The 19,573-nt window shown below is 38.9% G+C and overlaps 3 protein-coding genes and 1 pseudogene across 3 annotated transcripts; all 4 read left to right on the top strand.

The window, feature by feature from the left end:
• The first annotated feature begins 1,567 nt into the window (after positions 1-1,567).
• LOC115561102 (olfactory receptor 1509-like) lies at positions 1,568-4,229 on the top strand. Its single transcript, XM_030380899.1, has 2 exons — positions 1,568-1,586; positions 3,301-4,229. Exons 1-2 carry the CDS (start codon positions 1,568-1,570, stop codon positions 4,227-4,229), a joined length of 948 nt encoding a protein of 315 aa, XP_030236759.1.
• A 4,291-nt stretch (positions 4,230-8,520) lies between these two features.
• On the top strand, positions 8,521-9,382 carry LOC115561100 (olfactory receptor 1509-like; annotated as a pseudogene).
• A 3,768-nt stretch (positions 9,383-13,150) lies between these two features.
• LOC115561099 (olfactory receptor 1509-like) lies at positions 13,151-14,098 on the top strand. The gene has a single exon (XM_030380898.1). It carries the CDS (start codon positions 13,151-13,153, stop codon positions 14,096-14,098), a length of 948 nt encoding a protein of 315 aa, XP_030236758.1.
• Positions 14,099-18,593: 4,495 nt separating this feature from the next.
• Positions 18,594-19,573, top strand: LOC115528867 (olfactory receptor 1509-like). The gene has a single exon (XM_030337245.1). It carries the CDS (start codon positions 18,623-18,625, stop codon positions 19,571-19,573), a length of 951 nt encoding a protein of 316 aa, XP_030193105.1. The 5' UTR covers positions 18,594-18,622.

The raw sequence follows: 19,573 nt of genomic DNA, 5'->3' as shown, positions 1-19,573 counted from the left end.
CCGGCTGGCTACATTTACCCTGCTTTTGTTTTTGGGACACTTGCATATGTATTTTTTCTGTTTATTATTAACTCCCTACCCATCACACCTTATCTACACACACTATCATCCTATCTACCTACCTCCACACATTATCCCCCTACCTACCTACCTACACGCATCCATACAGTCCTGCTCGCACTTTTGGGAAATAAAGCCTATAAACCTTGGAACTCTGACTGGACAACCCTGTGTTGTCCCCGACACCCCCATTGGTCTCAAGCCAGCACTTAGACATTCCTCTTTACAGTGTATCCCGCCAGTCGAGCTCCAGTGTTGGTGTAACACACTTAGACTGTATATAATACAGGCTAAAGGTGACACATTATACCACCAGGTGTGAGTGTAATTAGCCATTACAAGCCATTACAAGTGCAGCCTCTGACATCTAGTTTAATGTCAGAGGCTGCACACCTTTGATGTGCAGCCTCTGACATCAAAGGTGGGTATTTCCACCTAGATGTGTGCTGGATAGATCACTCCACCGTCATGCATCTAGGTGGACACGCCCACCTGTGATGTCAGAAGCTGCACAATTTCAAAACGGCTTGTAATGGCTAATAACACTCACGCCTGGTGGTATAATGTGTCCCCTTTAAATTACTTTCTATATGTGTTAATTGGTGGGGACGTATTGCAAGCACAAAAAAGCATCCACAAAAGGTGTACATTTGCAATCAATGAGATTAAGACCGGGTATTCGAGTTTCTGGGTACTACCGGCATTCCTTATATTCAAAAACGGTCCGTTGACAATGGGTTTGTGAGAGTAGGAGAGTGAGAAGTAATCAATAAAATAAGATTCATCTACTTTAAATAGGAAAAATGTGTCCCTGTAAATGAGTTTATAGCGTTGTCAAACGTTATGATAAAATCAGTCGACAGGTTCACTTTGGTTGCCATTAATATACCTGCATGCCTACTGCCATGCAACAAAAAGTCTTTGTGTGAAAATTTTTTCAGTAGCTTGGGTCTGGCATGAGCAACTTTTCATAGGAGCATGTCCCAGTAAGGTAGATGGACCTTACAACATAAGCTGAGGTTTGTTCTATTAAAAAAATTAATGAATAAAACTTATGGTTTGATTAATATTGGAAACAATTTGGATAATGCATTGGCACTGCGCAATTTATTTTTCAGGAAAAATGCATCACATAATCAAAACAAGTAACATAATAGTAAAACTTCTGAAAGGAAGACTATTTCTAGTTTGTACGTGCAAGTCTGTGGGTATTTGTGCAATGAAATCAAACATTAAGTAAACACAACAATTTTTATTTTGTGATTAATCTACCTTGTGTTGAATGATAAAACACATTTTGTATTAATTAAGCAGCTATAAACCTCAATGAACTTGCCCTAAGCCCCACACAACTGGACCTTACACCAAATTACCTAGCCCTAAAACCCATCCAACTGGCCCCAAGACACAATTTACTGGCCCCAAGGCAACACTTTGTCGCAATATCAATGGGCGTTCCTTTTGTTAAAGGCCAATAAAATAGCTTCCAATCAGCCCTGCAGCCGCAATGCTGCATCTCAGTAAAGGTAAGATGCTGTGTCAAGGAGAGCAAGTATTCAGCAATGTGTGTCACACAGAGTCTTGAGGAGTTTTCTAATGGTGTCACTGTTCTTTTGCCTGTTAAATAACTACCACTATTTAAGTTGCAGTGTTCGGAACAGGTCGATTTTATGGCGTCTGGTAGAGTACCGCGGGAAGTAGGGGTGCTGGGGGTGCTGCAGCACCCCCTGCCTGAGGGCCTGTCTTATCACAGAAAACGATCATTTCTAAAAACTCCGGCCAAAGTGGAGATTTCTGAAAACGCCGGTTATGTGTTGTCGTGTGTGTCAACGGGGAGAAACGGGATTTTAGGTTCTGAAGCGTCACATTATGCACCAGGAAATGCTTAACGTCATGTGAGCGCCCGCTGTACCGAATTGGTCCGAATATAAACCCAAACCCCATTGTAAGACGACCTATATTTGGAAAAAAGATTTGAAGACCAGATCTTGTTTTTATAAATAAATAAATTGTATTCATTGAAATAATATACGAAAATAAAAAGGCATAGAATAAAACACTGCATTGCCACTAAACAGTAGTGCAAATAGGCCGTTCTGATGTGTACACCGAAGACTATTCCTGACACTCCTCTGCCCCGCTGTGTTCGCTCTGGCTGTGGTCCCCCCGCACTGTTTCGACCCGTGGCAAAGCGAGTCATCCTCGCTGCTGTTAAGATGAAAAAGTGTGAGGGAAGCGGTGGTACGCTAAACTTGTTCTGTGAGCAGCTGGATGTGAACCATGGTGTGAACACAACGATCGATTTTCGACTGTGCGCGCATGCACTGGTGTAATTGAGCTGCGCTGCTATATATCTTTTTTATCAATGTAGCGAGTTGCGGGTCTAGTGCAGGCTGAGGTTTTTTTTCCAGCACCCCCTGCTGAGAATACGTTCCCGCGGCTATTATTGCATCTTGCAGCTTTCTTGTTTACCGCTCATCCAAACATCTTCACACTCACTCCTTCAGTTCATTGGGGCCTCAGCAAAACACCCGTCAAGTGTGAAATCGATCGGGTCAATGGTTGTCGAGAAATCGGGGGATGGACAGACTCCTTCTGTTATAGTTAGATGATATCATGCTGTGTTATATTTAGGGATGTCAAACGATTTAGAATTGTTATCGCGATTTATCACATAGTATTGTTGAGTTAACGCATGAATGATCATATTTTTTTAATTAGGCCTATATTTTAAATCCATTACAATTGAAGTTAAATTAGATTATGAAATGGAATTATATTATCATCAATACAAAATGTACTAAATAAGCAACTACTAGACCAACTGATCTTGAGGGAGATTTATTGGCTCACTCAGTGTAGTTAAATTAAAATAAGAAGCACCACAGATTTGGGAATTGTTAAATGTCATCTCCTGCAAGTGTAATTGAATGTAAAGTAAGTGGAACCAAAAAAAAAAAAAAATTCTGATACAAATATTCACTTTCAGTGGGCAAAACCTTGATAAATCACAAAGAAAGAAAAGAAAAAAATTGTGTGTTAATGCGTTAATTTTTATTAATCAAATTAAATTAAGAGTGTGTGTTATCTAGCTAATTTTAACAGCCCTAGTTATATCACTTCATTATTACTCCTCATACTGCTATAACTGATTAACTTTTTTTTCTTGTATTTCTTCTAGAAAGAGCCCGTTCTTGGAAACTAAAGCAACCTAATGATGAACACAAGTGATCCGCTAAGTAACTGGGCCATGCAAACTAACACTACAGTCGTTAGACCTACCGCCTGGCCAAGAATACCCAGTTTTTGTCTTAGGAACTCTGACATATATGACCATTTTGCTCTGCAATACACTGGTGTTTGCAACGATTGTCTTCACAAAGAGTTTGCATAAGCCCATGTTCCTCCTGCTTTTAAACCTACCATTAATGGACATGATTGGAGCCACTGCTTTTCTACCACAGCTTGTAACCAGTATTTTGACAAAGAACCGCTCTATTTCCTACCCTGGGTGCATCTTTCAGGCTTTTCTCATTCACTTCTACGGCACAGGGAACCTCTTGTTTCTAACAGTGATGGCCTATGACAGGTATGTCGCCATATGCTTGCCCCTTAGGTACAACTCTATCATGATTCCGAAAACTATAATGAGACTCATTATTGGCATTTGGTTCGCAGATATTTTGTTTTACATGGTGTTTTTTTCCTTAGTTGCCAGGTTCAGAATATGCAGGACTCATATTGTGGATATTTTCTGCAACAATCCAGCAATGACAAAACTGCTCTGTGATGACACAAAGTTCAATAACTACTTTGGCTTGTTTTTCCTTGCCGTAATTCAAGGAATGCCGCTGGTTATAGTAACATACACATACATTCAGATCTTGTTGACTTGTATGATGACGAAGCAGGCTGATGCGAGAGGGAAAGCTCTCCAAACATGTGGAACACATCTGGTGGTTTTTTTATTCTTTGAATTCAATGCTGCCATCACTTTGATCTCTCACAGATTTGAGAATGCGTCCCCATACCTAAGAAGAGCTGTGGGTGTATCAATTATTATATTTCCCCCAGTACTCAATCCACTTATATATGGGTTGAAGACAAAAGAACTTCAGAAAAGCATAATTAAAATGTTTAAAAAAGTGAGGTTAGCTCACAAATTATAAGATAAATTATTATATCCATCAAATATCAATAGTGTGTTTGCAAGGAAAGCCACACTTTTGCTATCATGTTCCTATATTTTTCTTTTTCGACCTCCAAATTTTGCGTACATATCTGCTCCTATAGTTTTTGGGGAATTAATATGAAACCACTAGCAAAAAGTCAGTGCGCTCCCACTTTCAGAGACCAAGGATTGCAGACTATTTTTAATAGCGATCTTTATGTATTTTATAGGATAGTATTATTTGATATTAAAATTTTATTAGTCAATAGCGCTAAAATCAACCACTCCAAAGCTCATCAACTGAGAGTTGTCGAATTTAATAGATCCATGTAAACCGGAAATGTGGAGGCCTTTTTTTTTACCAGTGTGACGACAAGGGTCGCTATAAAGGCCTGTTCATGGTCCTGGTGGCAGGGAGACGCCTCGTCAGTAATGACTCTCACGAACATGCGTAAGCGTGAGCGTCATCACTGACGTGGCGTCACAGATGGACAGGTCAACCCAATTACTAATTTGGATCATTTCTGTAAAAGATCCATCGATTTACTATTGAGCCATTTAGCAGATGCCTTTATCCAAATCCATTAACAATGAATTTAGATGCATGTCATTAAGGAGCAGGCAGGTGTTCACCATCTTACAGAAGGATGTCTACAGGTAGGCTGCGGACATTAGGGATGGAGCCCAGAACCTCTGTGTTGGGAATTGAACCAGTCTGACCATCTGTATATGCAGCTTCATAGCTGTAGCTCTATCCTATTGGTAGCCTCTGACTTGAGTTCAGCCCCACACCCTGGTCTGTTTGTTTTGTATTTCTCTCTTGGGTCTCCCTTTGTTTATATGATTATAAAATATCTGTCCTGGAGCACTGCATGGGCAGAACATAAATACACTGAACATGCACGGTATCAATAACTGTTGATGACAGAAGTACTATCTAGTGTAACAGGTAAGATAGCAAGAGGTTAGCAATGAATATTGAGCTGTTTGAAGTGTTAACTAAGATATTGTGACTTCTCTCCAGGAAAATGTAATTCCTTGACAACAAGGAAAATACAATAATGAAAATAAATGATACCCCTGGTAACTGGACACTGGAGCTGACGATGGAATCATTAAATACACCGGCTGGCTACATTTACCCTGCTTTTGTTTTGGGATCCTTGCATATGTAATTATTCTGTTTATTATTAACTCCCTACCATCACCACCTTATCTACACACACTATCATCCTATCTACCTACCTCCCCACATTATCCCCCTACCTACCTACCTACACACATCCATACAGTCCTGCTCACACTTTTGGGAAATAAAGCCTATAAACCTTGGAACTCTGACTGGACAACCCTGTGTTCTCCCCGACACCCCCATTGGTCTCAAGCCAGCACTTAGACATTCCTCTTTACAAAGTGTATCCCGCCAGTCGAGCTCCAGTGTTGGTGTAACACACTTAGACTGTATATAATACAGGTTTAAGGTGACAGATTATACCACCAGGTGTAAGTGTAATTAGCCATTACAAGCCATTTTGTATGTGTGCAGCCTCTGACATCAAATGTGGGCGTGTCCACCTAGATGTGTGCTGGCTATATCAGTCTACCGTCATGCATCTAGGTGGACACGCCCACCTGTGATGTCAGAAGCTGCACAATTTCAAACGGCTTGTAATGGCTAATAACGCTCATGCCTGGTGGTATAATGTGTCCCCTTTAAATGACTCTCTATATGTGTTAATTGGTGGGGACGTATTGGAAGCACAAAAAAGCATCCACAAAAGGTGTACATTTGCAATCAATGAGATGAAGGCTACGTTTACACGATGACGGTCTGAACAGAAGACGCAAAAGTGGCGTCGCGTCTTCACTTTTTATCCGCGTTTATAGACAAGTGTTTTTGGGAGGAAATCTGTGTGCATACGTTGATGCAAAAGTGTGTGGAATTCAATTGGGTAAGCATGCCAGGCGGCTAGGTGGTGCTGTGATACACTATCACACAAACACCGCCATGTCTGAGCGCATGTGTAGAATCTTCCTTCTTCTCTTATCCGTGCCACAAAAAACCAAAAGGTCCTTCTCTGTTCGTAATACTATCTGTACATATCCTGTACATTTCGTGGAAATACTCCTGTACGCTTGTTAGAGCTGCCGGAGCAGCTTGAAGAGCCGATGCATGGAAATAATCTGACAGTTTGTTTATTTCCTTGTACTGGCACATGTATGTGACGTAAACGCGTACGCGACGTGAGCAGATCTGAGCAGTGTTTTGCGTCTTGGCAGTTTAGACGGAAACGCTACGGCGGAGCGTTTTCAACTTTTCCACTCTGGAGGGTGGTTTCAGATTTATGCGTTTAATGCCCAAAAACGCCGTCCCCGTCTAAACGAAAGGCACTTCCGATAAAATATTTTGTCGTTTTTACCAAGCGTCCTCGTGTAAACGGGGCCTAAGACCGGGTATTCGAGTTTTGGGGTATTACCGGCATTCCTTATATTCAAAGACGGTCCGTTGTCATTGGGTTTGTGAGAGAGGGAGAGTGAGAGGTAATCAATAAAATAAGATTCATCTACTTTAAATAGGAAAAATGTGTCCATATATGAGTTTATAGCGTTGCCAAACGTTATGATAAAATCAGTCGACAGGTTCACTTGGTTGCCATTAATATACCTGCATGCCTACTGCCATTCAACAAAAAGTATTTTTGTGAAAAACATTTCAGTAGCTTGGGTCTGGCATGAGCAACTTTTCATAGGAGCATGTCCCAGTAAGGTAGATGGACCTTACAACATAAGCTGAGGTTTGTTCTATTAAAAAAAAAAAATGAATAAAACTTATGGTTTGATAAATATTGGAAATATTCTGGATAATGTATTGGCACTGGACAATTTATTTTTCAGGAAAAATGTATCACATAATCAAAACAAGTAACATAAAAGTAAAACTTCTAAAAGGAAGACAAATTTCTAGTTTGTGCGTGCAAGTATGTGGGTATTTGTGCAATGAAATCAAACATTAAGTAAACACAACTATTTTTATTTTGTGATTAATCTACCTTGTGTTGAATGATAAAACACATTTTGTATTAATTAAGCAGATATAAACCTCAATGAACTTGCCCTAAGCCCCACACAACTTGACCTTACACCAAATTACCTAGCCCTAACACCCATCCAACTGGCCCCAAGACACAATTTACTGGCCCTAAGGCAACACTTTGTCGCAATATCAATGGGCGTTCCTTTTGTTAAAGGCCAATAAAATAGCTTCCAATCAGCCCTGCAGCCGCAATGCTGCATCTCAGTAAAGGTAAGATGCATGTGGAAGGAGAGCAAGTATTCAGCAATGTGGTGTCACACAGGAGTCTTGAGGAGTTTTCTAATGGTGTCAATGTTCTTTTGCCTGTTTAATAACTACCACTATTTAAGTAGCAGTGTTCAGAACAGGTCGATTGCTTGGCGTCTGATATTGCATCTTGCAGCTTTCTTGTTTGCCCCTCATCCAAACATCTTCACACTCACCCCTTCAGTTCATTGGGGCCTCAGCAAAACACCCGTCAAGTGTGAAATCGATCGGGTCAATGGTTGTCGAGAAATCGGGGGATGGACAGACTCCTTCTTTTTTAGTTAGATGATATCATGCTGTGTATATTTGGGGATGTCAAACGATTTAGAATTGTTATCGCGATTTATCACATAGTATTGGTGAGTTAACTCACGAATGATCATATTTTTTTAATTAGGGGTCCAAGCCAACAGGTTTGATCCCTATTGTTTTTGTAGCGTTTCATTTTTTTTTTATAATTTAAATCCATTCCAATTGAAGTTAAATGAGATTATGAAATGGAATGATATTATTATTCATACCAAATTTACTGAATAAGCAACTACTAGACCAAGTGATCTTGAGGGAGATTTATTGACTCACTCAGTGTAGTTAAATTAAAATAAGAAGCACCACAGATTTGGGAATTGTTAAATGTCATCCACTGCAAGTGTAATTTAATGTAAAGTAAGTGGAACCAAAAAATAAAAAAATTCTGATACAAATATTCACTTTCAGTGGGCAAAACCTTGATAAATCACAAAGAAAGAAAAGAAAAAAATTGTGTGTTAATGCGTTAATTTTTATTAATCAAATTCAATTAAGAGTGTGTGTTATCTAGCTAATTTTAACAGCCCTAGATATTACTTTATTATTACTCCCGTCCTCATACTGCTATAACTGATTAACCTTTTTTTCTTGTATTTCTTCTAGAAAGAGCCCGTTCTTTGGAAACAAAAGCAACCTAACGATGAACACAAGTGAACCGCTGAGTAACTGGGCTATGCAACTAACACTACAGTCATTAGACCTACCGCCTGGCCAGGAATACCCAGTTTTTGTCTTAGGAACTCTGACATATATGACCATTTTGCTCTGCAATACACTGGTGTTTGCAACGATTGTTTTCACAAAGAGTTTGCATAAGCCCATGTTCCTGCTGCTGTTAAACCTACCGATAATGGACATGATTGGTGCAACTGCTTTTCTACCACAGCTTGTAACCAGCATTTTGACCAAGAACCGCTCTATTTCCTACCCTGGGTGCTTATTTCAGGCTTTTGTCATTCATTTCTACGGTGCAGGGAACTTCTTGTTTCTAACAGTGATGGCCTATGACAGGTATGTCGCCATATGCTTGCCCCTTAGGTACATGTCTATCATGAATCCCAAAACTTTAATGAGACTCATTATTGCCATTTGGTTAGCAGAGATTTTGTTTTACATAGTGTTATTTTCTTTAGTTGCCAGGTTCCGAATTTGCAGGACTCATATTGTCGATATTTTCTGCAACAATCCAGCTATGCAAAAACTAATCTGTGATGACACAAAGTTCAATAACTACTTTGGCTTGTTTTTCACTGGCGTAATTCAAGGAATACCGCTGGTTATAGTAACATACACATACATCCAGATCTTGTTGACTTGTATGATGACGAAGCAGGCTGATGCGAGAGGGAAAGCTCTCCAAACATGTGGAACACATCTGGGTGGTTTTTTTATTCTTTGAATCAATGCTGCCATCACTTTGAATCTTCTCACAGATTCAGAGTGTGTCCCCATACCTGAGGAGAGCTGTGGGTGTATCAATTATATATTTCCCCCAGTACTGAATCACACTTATATACGGGTTAAAGACAAAAAGAACTTCAGGAAAAGCATGATAAAATGTTTAAAAAAGTGAGGTTAGCCTACAATTGATAAGATAAGATAGATAATAGTGTGTTTGCAAAGAAAGCCACACTTTTGTTATCATGTGCCTATATTTTTCTTTTTTAACCTCCCAATTTTGCGTACATATCTGCTCCTAAAGTTTTTGGGGTATTACTATGAAACCACTCGCAATAAGTCAGTGCGCTCCTACTTTCAGAGACCAAGGATTGCAGACTTTTTTTAATGGCGATCTTTATGTATTTTATATTATGGTATTATTTGATTTTAAAATTGAATAAGTCAATAGCGCTAAAATCAACCACTCCAAAGCTCAACAACTGAGAGTTGTCAAATTAAATAGATCCATGTAAACCGGAAATGTGGAGGCCTTTTTTTTACCAGTGTGATGACAAGGGTCGCTATGAAGGCCTGTTCATGGTCCTGGTGATAAGGAGACGCCTCGTCTGTGATGACGCTCACGAACATGCGTAAGCGTGAGCGTCATCACTGACGTGGCGTCTCAGATGGACAGGTCAACCCATTTACTAATTTGGATCATTTCTGTAAAAGTTCCATCTGTTTACTATTGAGCCATTTAGCAGATGCCTTTATCCAAATCCATTAACAATGAATTTAGATGCTTGTCATTAAGGAGCAGGCAGATGTTCACCATTTTACAGAAGGATGTCTACAGGTAGGCTGCGGACATTAGGGATGGAGCCCAGAACCTCTGTGTTGGGAATTGAACCAGTCTGACCAACTGTAAATGCAGCTTCATAGCTGTAGCTCTATCCTATTGGTAGCCTCTGACTTGAGTTCAGCCCCCCACCCTGGTCTGTTTGTTTTGTATTTCTCTCTTGGGTCTCCCTTGTTTATATGATCATAAAATATCTGTCCTGGAGCACTGCATGGGCAGAACATAAATACACTGAACATGCACGATATCAATAACTGTTGATGACCGAAGTACTATCTAGTGTAACAGGTAAGATATCAAGAGGTTAGCAATGAATATTGAGCTGTTTGAAGTGTTAAATAAGATATTGTGACTTCTCTCCAGGAAAATGTAATTCCTTGACAACAAGGAAAATACAATGATGAAAATAAATGATAGCCCTGGTAACTGGACACTGGAGCTGACGATGGAATCATTAAATATACCGGCTGGCTACATTTACCCTGCTTTTGTTTTTGGGACCCTTACATATGTGATTATTCTGCTTATTATTAACCACCTACCCATCACACCTTAGCTACACACACTATCATCCTATCTACCTACCTACACGCATCCATTAAGTCTTGCTCGCACTTTTGGGAAATAAAGCCTATAAACCTTGGAACTCTGACTGGACAACGCTGCGTTCTCCCCGACTCCCAATTCGTCTTAAGCCAGCACTTAGACACTCCTCTTTACAAAGTGTATCCCGCCAGGCGAGCTCCAGTGTTGGTGTAACACACTTAGACTGTATATAATCCAGGTTAAAGGTGACAAATTAAACCACCAGGTGTGAGTGTAATTAGCCATTACAAGCCAATACAAGTGCAGCCTCTGACATCTAGCTTGATGTCAGAGGCAGCACACCTTTGATGTGCAGCCTCTGACATCAAAGGTGGGCATTTCCACCTCGATGTGTGCTGGATAGATCAGTCTACTGTCATGCATCTAGGTGGACACGCCCACCTGTGATGTCAGAAGCTGCACATTTTCAAAACGGCTTGTAATTGCTAATGACACTCACGCCTGGTGGTATAATGTATCCCCTCTAAATGACTTTCCATATGTGTTAATTGGTGGGGACGTATTGCAAGCACAAAAAAGCATCTACGAAACGTGTACATTTGCAATCAATTTGATTATGACCGGGTATTCGAGTTTCTGGGTATTACCGGCATTCCTTATATTCAAAGACGGTCCGTTGTCAATGGGTTTGTGAGAGAGGAAGAGTGAGAGGTATTCAATAAAATAAGATTCATCCACTTTAAATAGTAAAAAATGTGTCCCTGTACGGGTAACACTATGAGTTTATAGCGTCATCAAACGTTATGATAAAATCAATCGACAGGTACACTTTGGTTGCCATTAATATACCTGCATGCCTACTACCATGCATAAAAAGTCTATGTGTGAAAAACATTTCAGTAGCTTGGGTCTGGCATGAGAAACTTTTCATAGGAGCATGTCCCAGCAAGGTAGATTGACCTTACAATATAAGCTGAGGTTTGTTCTATTAAAAAAATAAATGAATAAAACTTATGGTTTGATAAATATTGGCAACATTTTGGATAATGTATTGGCACTGCGTACTTTGTGTTTCAGGAAAAATGTATCGCATAATCAAAACAAGCAACATAAAAGTAATACTTCTTAAAGGAAGACTAATTTCTAGTTGGTGCGTTTAAGTATGTGTGTGTTTGTGCAATGAAATCAAACATTGAGTAAACACAACTATTTTTATTTTGTGATTAATATACCTTGTGTTGAATGATAAAACACATTTTGTGTTAATTAACCAGCTATAAACCTCAATGAACTTGCCCTAAGCCCCACACAACTGGACCTTACACCAAATTATCTAGCCCTAAAACCCATCCAACTGGCCCCAAGACACAATTTACTGGCCCTAAGGCAACACTTGAACACAATATCAATGGGCGTTCCTTTTGTTAAAGGCCAATAAAATAGCTTCAAATCAGCCCTGCAGCCGCAATGCTGCATCTCAGTAAAGGTAAGATGCTTGTGGAAGGAGAGCAAGTATTCAGCAATGTGTGTCACACTGAGTCTTGGGGAGTTTTTTAATGGTGTCACTGTACTTTTGCCTGTTAAATAACTACCACTATTTAAGTTGCAGTGTTCGGAACAGGTCGATTGCTTGGCTTCTGGTATTGCATCTTGCAGATTTCTTGTTTACCGCTCATCCAAACATCTTCACACCCACCCCTTCAGTTCATTGGGGCCTCAGCAAAACACCCGTCAAGTGTAAAATCGATCGGGTCAATGGTTGTCAAGAAATCGGGGGATGGACGGACTCCTTCTGTTATAGTTAGATGATATCATGCTGTGTTATATTTAGGGCTGTCAAACGATTAAGATTTTTTTTTTGCGATTTATCGCATAGAATTGCTGAGTTAACTCATGAATAATCGTATTTTTCAAATTATATTTTAAATCACTTCCAATTGAAGTTAAGTGAGATTGTAAAATGGAATGACATTATCATTCATACCAAATGTACTGAATAAGCGAATACTAGACCAAGTGATCTTGAGGGAGTTTTATTGACTCACTCAGTGTAGGTTGAATATGAAACTTACGGAACACCACAGATTTGGGAAATGTCAACAGGCAGTTACTTAGAACAATTGTAAACCAACAGTGGCTATAAATGTAGTTAAATTAAAATAAGTAGCACCACAGATTTGGGAATTGTTAAATGTCACCTACTGCAAATGTAATTTAATGTAAAGTAAGTGGAACTAAAAACAAAAAAGAATTCTGAAATTAATATTCACTTTCTAAAACCTTGATAAATCACAAACAAAAGAAAAAAAAGAATGTTTGTTAATGCGTATTAAGAAAGCGTTCATGGGTTATTATCTAGCTAATTTTGACAGCCCTAGATACATTACTTTATTATTACTCCTCATACTGCTATGACTGATTAACCTTTTTTTCTTGTATTTCTTCTAGGAAGAGCCCGTTCTTTGGAAACTAAAGCAACCTAACGATGAACGCAAGTGATCCGCTGAGTAACTGGGCTATGCAACTAACACTACAGTCATTAGACCTACCGCCTGGCCAAGAATACCCAGTTTTTGTCTTAGGAACTCTGACATATATTACCATTTTGCTCTGCAATACACTGGTGTTTGCAACGATTGTCTTCACAAAGAGTTTGCATAAGCCCATGTTCCTGCTGCTGTTAAACCTACCGATAATGGACATGATTGGTGCCACTGCTTTTCTACCACAGCTTGTAACCAGCATTTTGACCAAGAACCGCTCTATTTCCTACCGTGGGTGCTTCTTTCAGGCTTTTCTCATTCACTTCTACGGTGCAGGGAACCTCTTGTTTTTAACAGTGATGGCCTATGACAGGTATGTCGCCATATGCTTGCCCCTTAGGTACAACTCCATCATGAATCCAAAAACAATAATGAGACTCATTATTGCCATTTGGTTCGCAGAGATTTTATTTAACATGGTATTGTTTTCTTTAGTTGCCAGGTTCAGAATATGCAGGACTCATATTGTGGATATTTTCTGCAACAATCCATCTATGAACAAACTACTTTGTGATGACACAAAGGTCAATAACTACTTTGGCTTGATTTTCATTGGCGTAATTCAAGGAATACCGCTGGTTATAATAATATACACATACATTCAGATCTTGTTGACTTGTATGATGACGAAGCAGGCTGATGCAAGAGGGAAAGCTCTCCAAACATGTGGGACACATTTGGTGGTTTTTTTATTCTTTGAATTCAATGCTGCCATCACTTTGATCTCTCACAGATTTGAGAGTGTGTCCCCATACCTGAGAAGAGCTATGGGTGTATCAATTATTATATTTCCCCCAGTACTAAATCCACTTATATATGGGTTAAAGACTAAAGAACTTCAGAAAAGCATGATTACAATTTTTAAAAGAGTGAGGTTAGCCTACAAATGACAAGATAAAATACTATTGCGATAAAATATCATTAGTGTGTTTGCAAAGAAAGCCTCACTATTGTTATCATGTGCCTACATATTTTTTTTCTACCTAATTTTGCGTAATTATCTGCTCCTACAGATTTTGGGGTATTAATATGAAACCACTGCGAAAAAGTCAGTGCGCTCCTACTTTCAGAAACCCTGAATTGCAGACTTTTTATAATAGTCATCTTTAAAATAGTAATATTTGATATTGAAATTGAATGATTAAAAAGCGCTAAAATCAACCACTCAAAGCTGAACAACTGAGAGTTGTTTCAAACCTGGTAAACTGACAATCCTGGCCGTATTTGTCATGGTAAAAAAATTTACGACGTGACCCATAATACTTGCCTGGAAAGTATTTTCTGTTCCTGGAAAGTTTTGGAAGACTATGAAACAATTGTAAATACTGACCAAAACTCAAATTACCAAGAATGCCCAAATTTATGGTATTTTTTTGATTATCTTAAAAATCGGTTATTGCTGATTTATTGCTGATTTATAAAAAAATAAAATTATTCAGTTTATCATTTTTCCATAAATCACAAGTCCGCTTCCCAGGGATCTATAACGTGGTGCATAAAGCTCAATCAAACAAAAACAATTAGCCACATTATTCAATCAATCACAATACCGCTTAAAATGGCCCATAAACTTGACCTTCATCAACTTTACTCAAACATTTAATTTCTGCATGTTTCTCCCCTGAACAATGTATTTGGGTTTGTCTTTATGCATTAAGGTTAACTTAAGAACGCCAGTCAAAAAAAAGAATGGGGTAGTTTGTGACAAATCAGAACCATTCAACTTGAAAATATTTTAGATATACACTTTTTTTTAACAATGAATGGTGACATAAACATAGAGCAAGTATTTAATATAGCAAGTTTATCTGTAAAAATTAGTTTTAAGAGTTGGGGGAAGAGTAGTAGTTGATGCATTTGACCTCATGGCCAGTCGAAAGTTTCTGGGTACAGAATAAATGTGTCTACAGCCTTACTGTAAGCAGCATTGAGTGAGAGTCCTAAACCGATCTGATTATTAACATTCAATTATTCAATGAATACAATTAATAATCGTAATCTCTTTGGATTAAAGCGCTTTACACATCCCCACATCCACTGAATCATATGAAGAAAACCACACAGAGATCCATCTGGACAACAGCAACAAACTACGTAGAGTAAAACCCTGACATGAAGACTGGGATAGAGACACATGGCTGTAACACATGGTTCCAGTCCCACGGTTAGCACACAGATCATGTCAAAGTCTACCCTGTCTAACTGGTCAACCCATTTGCTAGTTTGGATAATTTCGGTCAAAGATCCATCTATTTACTATTGAGCCATTTAGCAGATGCCTTTATCCAAATCCATTAACAATGAATTCAGATACATGTCATTAAGGAGCAGGCAGGGGATCACCATCTTACAGAAGGATGTCTACAGGTAGGCTGCAGACATTAGGGATGGAGCCCAGAACCTCTGTGTAGGGAATTGAACCATGTCTGACCATCTGTAAATACAGCTTCGTAGCTCTATCCTATTGGTAGCCTCTGACTTGAGTTCAGCCCCCCACCCTGGTCTGTCTGTTTTGTATTTCTCTCTTGGGTCTCCCTGGTTCTCACATGATTATAAGATAACTGTTCTGGAGCACTGCATAGGCCGAACATAATGTACAGGTCATGTATGGTATCAATTACAGTTGATGACACAAGTACTATCCAGTGTAACAGGTAAGATACCAAGAGTTTAGCAATGAATATTGAGCTTTTTGACGTGTTAACTAAGATATTGTGTCTTCTCTCCAGGTAAATGTAATTCCTTGACAACAAGGAACATACAATAATGAAAATAAATGATACCCCTGGTCACTGGACATTGGAGCTGACGATGGAATCATTAAATATACCGGCTGGCAACATTTACCCGTATTTTGTTTTTGTGACCCTTACATTTGTAATAATTCTGATTATTGTTAACTACCTACCCATCACACTTTAGCTACAAACACTATAATCCTACCTACCTACCTTCACAAATTATCGTCCTACCTACCTACCTACCTACCTACACACATCCATTAAGTCTTGCTCGCACCTTTCGGAAATAAAGCCTATAAACTTTGGAACTCTGACTGGAGAACCCTGTGTTCTCACCGTCAGCCCCATTGGTCTCAAGCCAGCACTTAGACATTCCTCTTCACAAAGTGTATCCCGCAGTCAAGCTCCAGTGTTGGTGTAACACACTCAGACTGTATATAATACAGGCTAAAGGTGACATATTATACCACCAGGTGTGAGTGTGATAAGCCATTACAAGCCGTTTTGAAAATGTGCAGCTTCTGACATCACAGGTTGGCGTGTCCATCTAGATGTGTGCTAGATAGATCAGTCTACCAGCCTACCCAGTGGACTGTAGCAAACCTTGCTCATCTATCCGTCATGCATCTAGGTGGACACGCCCACCTGTGATGTCAGAAGCAGCACATTTTCAAAACGGCTTGTAATGGCTAATCACACTCACGCCTGGTGGTACAATATGTCCCCTTTAAATTACTTCCTATATGTGTAAATTGGTGGGGACGTATTGCACGCACAAAAAAGCATCTACAAAACGTGTACATTTGCAATCAATGAGATTAAGACCGGGTATTCGAGTTTCTGGGTATTTCCGGCATTCCTTATATTTAAAGACTGTCCGTTATCAATGGGTTTGTGAGAGAGGGAGAGTGAGAGGGAATCAATAAAATAAGATTCTTCCACTTTAAATAGTAAAAAAATGAGTTTAGAGCATTGTCAAACGTTATGATAAAATCAGTCGACAGGTACACTTTGGTTGCCATTAATATAACTGCATGCCAACTGCCATGCAATATAAAGTTAGCTGAGGTTTGTTCTATTAAAAAAATAAATGAATAAAACGTATGGTTTGATAAATGTTGGAACATTTTTGGATAATGTACTGGCGTTACAGCGTAATTTATTGTTCATGAAAAATATATCACGTAATCAAAACAAGTAAGACAAAAGTAATACTTCTAAAAGGAAGACTAATGTCTAATGTTTGTGTGCAAATATGTGTGTGTGTGTGTGTGTGTGTGTGTGTGTGTGTGTGTGTGTGTGTGTGTGTGTGTGTGTGTGTGTGTGTGTGTGTGTGTGTGTGCATGAAATCAAACATTAAGTAAACACAGCTATTTTTATTTTGTGATTGATATACCTTGTGATGAATTTTTTTTTGTATTAATTAACCAGCTATAAACTTCAATGAACTTGCCCTATGCCCCAATTAACTGGACTTACACCAAATCACCTAGCCCTAAAACCCACCCAACTGACCCCAAGACACAATTTACTGGCCTAAGGCAACACTTTGTCACAATATCAATGGGCGTTCCTTTGTTAAAGGCCAATAAAACAGCTTCCAATCAGCACTGCAGCCGCAATGCTGCATCTCGTAAAGGTAAGATGCTTTTGGAAGGAGAGAGAGTATTCAGCAATGTGTGTCACACTGATTCTTTAGGCGTTTTCTAATGGTGTTACTATTCTTTTGCCTGTTAAATAACTACCACTATTTAAGTTGCAGTGTGAGAACAGGTCAATTATTTGGCATCTGGTATTGAATCTTGTAGCTTTCTTGTTAACCGCTCATCCAAACATCTTCACACTCAACACTTCACTTCATTTGGGTCTCCGCAAAACACCCGTCAAGCGTGAAATCGATCGGGTGAATGGTTGTCGAGAAATCGGGGGATGGACAGACTCCTTCTTTTATAGTTAGATGATATCCTGTTGTGTTATATTTAGGGCTGTCAAACGAATAAGAGTTTTTATCGCGATTTATCGCATAGTAGGCTATTGGTGAGTTAACTCACGTTTAATTCACTCACTTATTGTCTTAATTATATTTTAAATCGATTCCAATTGAAGATGAATGAGATTATAAAATGGAATGACATTATCATTCATACCAAATGTACTGAAAAAGCAACTACTAGACCAAGTGATTTTGAGGGAGATTTATTGACTCACTCAGTGTAGGTTGTATATGAAACTTACGGAACACCACAGATTTGGGAAATGTAAACCGGCAGTTACTCAGTGCAATTGTAAACCAACAGTTACTACAAGTGTAGTTAAATTAAAATAAGAAGCACCACAGATTTGGGAATTGTTAAATGTCATCTACTGCAAGTGTAATTGAATGTAAAGTAAGTGGAACTAAAAAGAAAATAAGAAATCTGATACAAATATTCACTTTCTGTGGGCCAAACCTTGATAAATCACAAAAAAATCAAATAAAAGAATGTGTGTAAATGCGTACATTTTTATTAAGCAAATTAAAATAAGATAGCGTTCATGTGTTATTATCTAGCTAATTTTAACAGCCCTAGTTATATCACTTCATTATTACTCCTCATACTGCTATAACTGATTAACTTTTTTTTCTTGTATTTCTTCTAGAAAGAGCCCGTTCTTGGAAACTAAAGCAACCTAATGATGAACACAAGTGATCCGCTAAGTAACTGGGCCATGCAACTAACACTACAGTCGTTAGACCTACCGCCTGGCCAAGAATACCCAGTTTTTGTCTTAGGAACTCTGACATATATGACCATTTTGCTCTGCAATACACTGGTGTTTGCAACGATTGTCTTCACAAAGAGTTTGCATAAGCCCATGTTCCTCCTGCTTTTAAACCTACCATTAATGGACATGATTGGAGCCACTGCTTTTCTACCACAGCTTGTAACCAGCATTTTGACAAAGAACCGCTCTATTTCCTACCCTGGGTGCTTCTTTCAGGCTTTTCTCCTTCACTTCTACGGTTCAGGGAACCTCTTGTTTCTAACAGCAATGGCCTATGACAGATACATAGCCATATGCTTGCCCCTTAGGTACAACTCTATAATGATTCCGAAAACTATAATGAGACTCATTATTGCCATTTGGTTCGCAGAGATTTTGTCTAACATATTGTTGTTTTCTTTAGTTGCCAGGTTCCGAATTTGCAGGACTCATATTGTGGATATTTTCTGCAACAATCCATCTATGAACAAGCTACTCTGTGATGACACAAAGGTCAATAACTACTATGGCTTGTTTTTAATTTGCGTAACTCAAGGTATACCGCTGGTTATAGTAACATACACATACATCCAGATCTTGTTGACATGCATGATGACGAAGCAGGCTGATGCGAGAGGGAAAGCTCTCCAAACATGTGGAACACATCTGGTGGTTTTTTTATTCTTTGAATTCAATGCTGCAATCACTTTGATCTCTCACAGATTTGAGAGTGCGTCCCCATACCTGAGAAGAGCTATGGGTGTATCAATTATTATATTTCCCCCAGTACTCAATCCACTTATATATGGGTTAAAGACAAAAGAACTTCAGAAAAGCATGATTACATTTTTTAAACGAGTAAGGTTAGCCTACAAATAA

This window comes from Gadus morhua, chromosome 16, assembly GCF_902167405.1.
Source record: "Gadus morhua chromosome 16, gadMor3.0, whole genome shotgun sequence".
NCBI classification, from domain to species: Eukaryota; Metazoa; Chordata; class Actinopteri; order Gadiformes; family Gadidae; genus Gadus; species Gadus morhua.
This window is presented reverse-complemented; position numbering and strand designations above follow the sequence as displayed.

Coding starts and splice junctions, on each gene's coding strand:
- LOC115528867 (XM_030337245.1), top strand. CDS start 18,623: ATGATGAACACAAGTGATCCGCTAAGTAACTGGGCCATGCAACTAACA.
- LOC115561099 (XM_030380898.1), top strand. CDS start 13,151: ATGAACGCAAGTGATCCGCTGAGTAACTGGGCTATGCAACTAACACTA.